This window comes from Haliotis asinina, chromosome 7, assembly GCF_037392515.1.
Source record: "Haliotis asinina isolate JCU_RB_2024 chromosome 7, JCU_Hal_asi_v2, whole genome shotgun sequence".
Classification (NCBI taxonomy): domain Eukaryota; kingdom Metazoa; phylum Mollusca; class Gastropoda; order Lepetellida; family Haliotidae; genus Haliotis; species Haliotis asinina.
In genome coordinates this window covers 55,178,158-55,185,258 of record NC_090286.1, presented here as the reverse complement: position 1 = coordinate 55,185,258, position 7,101 = coordinate 55,178,158, and the positions used below count along the sequence as shown (strand labels likewise).

General features: G+C 39.5%; 1 protein-coding gene across 1 annotated transcript; it reads right to left on the bottom strand.

Annotated features, from left to right (window-relative positions):
* Positions 1-675: 675 nt before the first annotated feature.
* Positions 676-6,298, bottom strand: LOC137291000 (uncharacterized). The gene is made up of 6 exons (XM_067822235.1): positions 6,233-6,298; positions 3,053-3,430; positions 2,633-2,740; positions 2,302-2,395; positions 1,451-1,586; positions 676-1,164 (listed from the first exon to the last, which is right to left on the bottom strand). The coding sequence occupies exons 2-6, from the start codon at positions 3,399-3,401 to the stop codon at positions 1,129-1,131; spliced, it is 723 nt and encodes a 240-aa protein (XP_067678336.1). The 5' UTR covers positions 3,402-3,430; positions 6,233-6,298; the 3' UTR covers positions 676-1,128.
* Between the last annotated feature and the right edge of the window lie 803 nt (positions 6,299-7,101).

The window sequence follows — 7,101 nt, the reverse complement described above, 5'->3', positions numbered from 1 at the left end:
ATCTGGTTAGCCCATTGCTAATAGAAAGAAAGACAAAAAACGAAGGTTTTCTTCACACGATAAATCAGGCTGAACAGTTTAGAAAATGAACGCATAGTATCTAGCACGAATAAGCCAACCAATATATCTGACTATCCTTTTCGATTAATCATTATTGCTGTATATTATTTGAATTTATTCAATGAAACATATTTAAATGACATTGTATGATAGATGTGAGCTGGCTGTACAACAACAAAAAACGTGGAATAAAAAAAAAGCGAAACAAAAACAAACAAATGCTGCGAGATAAAATTTCGTAAAACAATATGACGCGTAGAGGTCCGGGTTAGAATATTGGCCTGCAGTGACCCAGGCCTGTCGCATGAGGTGATACGCGGGACCGGGTGATCAGGGTCGCTGACTTTGTTGACACTTTGAGATCGATGCTCATGCTGTGGATCACTGGACTGTCTCGTCCAGTCTCGATTATTTACAGACCGCCTCCATATGGCTGAAATATTGCCATGTGCGGCGTAAAACCAAACTCACTCATTAATATGACAATGCCAGTTAAAACTATGCAATTAAACTCTTACGGATAAATATACGGACAACAAAACTCGAGCTGAGCAGAGAGTCGGAGAGTAGTACATGCCATGCGGTCACTGACCCCATCAAAATGAAAACACATTGTTTCTTTCTGTTTGAATAATGATAATGTTTACTTAGCAAAATATACAAATAAATGCAAAGGTTTTGAGAATATAAAACAATGGTTATGTACATATGACTCTAAACATTCCATGTAATTCGTTCACAACTCGCCACCATATAGCTGGAATATTGCTCAGTGCGGCAATAACAACCTTTGCGGAGGTGTAAGTTTATAACGCTCAGTCTCCCTCCCATTTATCCTTGCTGTCCGCTAAAGACCTTGTTACAGATCAGGCTCACCTCCTCCCTATAGCTCCTTCAGTCGGCCAATGACCTCAAAGAGGACTATTACGAATGCACAATGACATGTTCTTAAAACAAACAATACACACACTCATCGTCGCTTTTGCTGGTGTAACGAAATTAGGATTCAATCACTGATGTTCAACGCTAACATTCATCCGTGTTCTCTTTCCCATGTTGAAGTGGTTACTACCGGCAGTGCAACGTGTAACCATTACAGTGTGCCTGTAAACATAAGTAATATGAATACATGGGCCTGGTGACAGACACAGAAATAAAATGGGAACGAACCGGGATTCGAACAAGCGACCATAGGATTCTGGGGTGGCCAAGGGGCTCAACTCTGTATAGCGAACGGCGGCTTAAAGCACGGCGAAGTATAAGCATAACATATATTTGACATTTCCTTTTTCTAAGTACTATTTTTTTCTTGGAGACATGTGTTCCCCGATAGGACATACGCATTCATAAGGTAGCTTAATTTGTTGGTATGAAGCCAAGGAGTACATACCTCGTCCCACATCAGCCCTGCATAGCACCAGGACACGAAGTCACAGTCCGACCCCTCAAAGACGCTGTCCAGGATGCCGTGGGCTCGTGCTATTCGTTCTGAGGGCGTGTAGAAGTCGTAATACTCTCGAGTGTTCCTTAAAAAGACGCAGCCACGAGACATGGATGGTGAGAATAGAACCCGGACATGGACATCTCCAAATGCCATACATAAGATGACGTTACAGTAAAATATTTCATTTAAGCTGCTTCTGTATTTTAGCCGATGACCCCATGACGTGTAGCGATCGTGTGAGTTTGGTTTAACACCTTTCAGAAATCAGGGTAAATGTGGGATTCAAATAAGAGGCAAGAGGCGTCTAACGGGATCGGGTGACCAGACTCTGACTTTGGTGACACATCGTGTCTCAGATGCGTAGTTCGATGCCAGTGCTGTTGATCACTGGATTTCATTGTCTCCTCTCGGTTATTTACATACCATGTAGTTTGACTATTGCGCAGTGTGGCATTAACAACAAAGAATATGAATAAAGGCATAAAACAGGTCTAAAAGGAATAAAGGTCTAAAACAAACCCATGCTTGTCACAAAAGGCGACCATGCTTGTCGTGAGAGGCTTGTCGGGATCGGTGGTCAGAGTCGCTGACTTGGCTGGCACGTCATCTGTTCCCAATTGCGCAGATCGATTTTCATGCTGTTGATCACTGGTTTGTCTAGTCCAGACTCGATTATTTACACACCGCCGCCACATAGCTGACGTTTGGCGTAAAACTAAACTCACTGACTATTGTTTCCTGACTCGCCAGTGTATTTGTTGTAAATATGCGCCTATGACGTTGTAAATTATGCTTACCAAAATTCCCATTTTTCAAACTCGGAGTCTGCGTCCAAAGCCGTCTTGATGACCATACCCGTGTCTTGATCTCGTCTCAGGATAGTTCCCCCACCTGCAACACAAGTCACAGATGGAAATAACACTGGCATCACAGGAAGACGAAACACCTGATGTCGTGCAAGTCTTCTCACTAAAGTCTATATTTGTCATTCATTATTACTGTCTGTTTCGAAAATAGAAATCTATTGATTACACATCAAGAGCTTCACACATGCAAACCGTAATGAATTTAGAAAGGTCTGACGGTGATTAGGACACGAGATCTATGGAATACATCACATGGGTTTACCTGAATACAACACAAAAGCGTCTGCAAGGACGATATCTCCTGGTTCCAGTGCCACCTGATGTCTGTCCAGGATCGTCACGGTGTCATCTGATGGCTCCGCCATTCCCCCTGAGAAACGCGAACGAAATTAATGACCTAACTGTCATTTATGTTCTCAAAATGTAAACAAATAAACAATATAAACTGGAACACTGGATTTGTCAAAACAGACATTCAAACGCTCTGAAAACGTCTGCCAAAAATATGCGCTAACATAATTGTAATGTCCGTTTGAAATACATCACAACAGTTGCTTATTTGTATACTTTCTTTTGTCCCTCAGTTTACAAGGTTCAAAGTAAATATGACAAACAAATTATGTCAAACAAAATCATTGAAATATAAGTAGCAGATGCAAAAGTTTTAACGCAAACCACATACCATATAAATACGATCTCAGAGAAAATATGTGGCTGACTGTTTGAACAATGTTTTCTGTCCAGCTTCTTGTTATTGGGGACATGCCATCTTTAAGCTCCCCTTCTGGAACATCCGTGACCTTGACCTCTACATCTTTATCTGAAATAACGCAGGATGTAGGTTCTTCTTTCTTTTCTGTCACCATTACCGTTATACTTGGGTTGAAATTAACGAAATTACTTTGGTCATTGATTTTCATGTTCAAATTCAGGTCGATTTCACCAGGGAAATTGAGGACAGTGTTCCCGTTTCCTATTTGGACAGTTCCGACGTCATGGTTCGTAACGTTAACACTTGCTGCTGTCGCCATTGCAAGTCTTCAAACGAGGGGAGACAATCCTGCAATGAAGCATGTTGGCAATAAATTTAGACGATCAACATTTAAAGTAACAGCTGATGCTGTGTCGAGATCAGTTTAACGTCAGAAAAAGCGGTAATGAATTTCTGTATTCCGGGCTTCATAAAGTAAAGTAAGATATCGCATCGTGTGAGAATAATTGTGGGAGGATATGCGGTGCAGTTTGTCTGAAACAATATAGATTATATGAAACTACAGTGAGAAATACAAATGTGTCAAGATCACACCGCACGTTATCCTTGGTTGTGCACATATAATAATGATATATAACCTTAAACCACTCGCGAACATACAATATGTTTTGAGTGACACAACGATAAAAGCAGACACCCTTTAAAACAACATTGTTCTTTCATGATTGGTCTGTTCCGTGATGTCATCATTTCTTGGACCATCAGGAACATCTTTTCCACCTTCCAACTCATTCCGGGGACGGCGACATAGCCTAGTGGCTGAAGCGTTTGCCCTTTTCTGATGTTCAATTCACATACAGACTGAAAGGTTTACACTTAAATAGTGCACACTTGCGTCAGTCAACCGGATTCTATTGTGAATATTAGGAATATGTTACCGGATATGGAACAGAACCACCCATTTCATTGGGGCTTCTTTCCAATTTTAATGGGATTATTTGTTACTATAAAGCGATCTTGCACGTGTGCTTGTGTTCACGGTTTCCATAAGAATACGCTGAATAATAATTATAAAAATGCAGTTACCCATCCTCCAACAGAGTAATAGTTTTGACAGACACCAGCTTTACAAGTGGTTCAAGAAATACTCCTCCCGCTCAGCAGCTATCGGCAAGATTTACCATTTTTTCATTTTCACACAGCATATGCAATCTGACAACTAAAATATGTTGAAATGAAAATACGCTTCCGAAAATGCGTATAACTTTCCTCTTTCGATATTTTACACAAATGGCACAAGAAAGGGTCTACAAGCAAAATTCATCAATCACCCAACCACGTTTCGGGGTCGGTATTGCCATAGCGACAGAATGGTAGCCCCCATCCCACCACCACCACCACGCTTGAAAGCCGTTATTCCGTGGAAACTCCAGAAATGGTACAGATTGAATAGTATGAATTTGAATGTGTTGCCACAAGCTTAGATTAATAATTTTAACATCACGTCAACTTAAAAAATAATGTTTATTACTGTGTTCTTCACGGCAACTTGTTCAAATCCAGCAGAATTAAACAGATAGCATTGTCCATTGTACGGTTCCAAATATATCATAAGTCCTAACCCTAGCCCAATCCTATTACTATTAAATGGTGATGATAAACTATGATTGTTACGTTAAAATCTGGTGTCAATTCAATGTGGTGTGTCATAAGTCTGGATGAACAAACATTCAGCTTTCATAGGAGAATAGTGTGTGGTAAAGTGGATCCCCTCGCCATAATCATATCAACTGCTTGCAAACAATGTATGCATCCAGACCTAAACGTCGCATTCATTGCAATAATGAGACTGAGTTTCCACAGAACTTCGTCATTTCCTTCATCCTTCCAACTTCTAACATGCCTCTCATAAACATGTAATTAAGTTGTTGACAAATCTTACAAGAAAAGCAAGAGCTACATGTGTATGTAGACCGTATAAGGCTAAAATGGCTACATATCTAAGTATATAATCTAACTCTACAACTGGCAATGTACTGCGACAAGCTATAAATAGCTCAACGCACCCCTATTTCTGTCGCGCACCGGTTGTGACGTAAGATGGCTTCTTTTGTTCACGAGGAAGACGAGTCACCTCGAGGAAATATATAAGCCCCTCCGTGTTTTAAACCGTTAGATATCACGGATGTGTCTTGCGTCATATAGGATGAACTAATATGTGAATATACTGGGTGTCTTTCTGAAATTATCTCTCTCATAAACACTGCTCCAACCCATATTTGTCCAACCCTCTGTATCGTAGTTGAGCTATCCTCCTCAACGTACCTGAAGCGTCTCTCTCTTTCATTCATTCGTTCGTTCATTCATTCATTTAAACACACACATACATACTTAAAGGTGAAGGAACAAATTTTATGGATGATCAAATTCTTAATTTTCACAATAGCGACGTTTCAGTATGGATTCTTATACCGTTTTCAAGCATATGGGAGGACAAGGTGTAACAGTTTATATACAGGTACATGAGATTTTGCTGAGGAGATTAACGATAACAACAACATAATTGAGATGTGATAACATACATACATACATACATACATACATACATACATACATACATACATACATACATACATACATACATACATACATACATACATACATACATACATACATGTGTGCAAATGGACCAACATTTTTTAACGATATTTTTATTTTTTTAGAACGTGGGTAATAAATATAATACAAAACATGTTCTCCATTCACATCAAGTTTACGTCTCGCGTGCTCGTGACAAAACAAAATTATTTCACTCGTGACATAAACTTGATATGAAAGGGGAAGCTCGTTTAGTATCCTGTAAGTATATATGGACCAACATTATATCACTGTAAAGAACGACAACAATACATACCGCGACAAGTGTGCCAATGTATGACTCCAGATAATAGCACTGTAAACAACAACACTGGCTAGAGTGATGAAAGACGGGTCAGTGTTGACAGTGTATATTCGCCGTATATTTACTTAACATTTAACTTACGGTAAATAACAATATTGACAGCGCGAAGAAAGAAAGAAAACTGCTTACTGTATACATTCAAAGTGTTCATAAAAACCCAGATTATATCACTACAAACATCGGCTTACCTTCTGACTGAACGTCTCAGCTAAATTTGTTACCACGACAAATATGAATTCAGTCTATAGTCACATGACCCATATTGTCATCATGCAGTCACGCGATGGGAAATACCCTAAGGATTCTTTCCCAGAAGTTTCCCGACTCTATATATAGATCACTAGCTCGCAAGTGAGCTAGTGATGTTAGCTGGATAAACACTATTGAAAAATCAAAATGAAAATATATACAGTGGGCAGTAGTATACATGTATATTATAAAGTGCTACTATATGTTTACAATGAACTTTATATGATATATTTTAACATATGCAGTCATGCATATCAAATGAGAGATCTATTTTTGCAACCTGATGGTGGAGTAAGAACATACACGGAAACGTCTTGTTCCTCATAATAATAAACCTGACATTCTTAAATTCTCACTTTTTTATTTTTATCATTTTCAATGACAATGCATGTGATGTAATAATTCTACAGATAAACTTTTAGTATGCCTCAAACATTATTCGAGTATTGCAACGTCGCAGTAGGTGGACACGGAAGTTGCATTCCTGGACCAGCCTCCTCTGTCGTTATCAACGCTGATGGTTAAATATACCCCGATATATACAGTGAAATAAAATAAGGTTTGTAAAGCTCAGCTACCCGTGACGTAGTTCGAATCCAGGTCCCACCATACAAAAATTCGTCAAAAGATGGTAGTTGTTCTAGCCTTGCCTTCCGGCCTGGAGTTGGTGTTCTTGGTATCGACGGGGCATCAATATTCCACCTCCCTATTCCGTACTATCGTGATCACGTGAGATGTGCGCATGCGCCGAGTCATCAGTTCGTGTGAGTCGCTTCATCAGTCGTTAATTGTTTTCATTTTGGCAGTT

Coding starts and splice junctions, on each gene's coding strand:
- LOC137291000 (XM_067822235.1), bottom strand. CDS start 3,401: ATGGCGACAGCAGCAAGTGTTAACGTTACGAACCATGACGTCGGAACT. Junction 2,741..3,052: donor TCTGAGATCGTATTTATATG/GTATGTGGTTTG, acceptor CGCGTTTCTCAG/GGGGAATGGCGGAGCCATCA. Junction 1,165..1,450: donor CAGGGCTGATGTGGGACGAG/GTATGTACTCCT, acceptor TTATGTTTACAG/GCACACTGTAATGGTTACAC.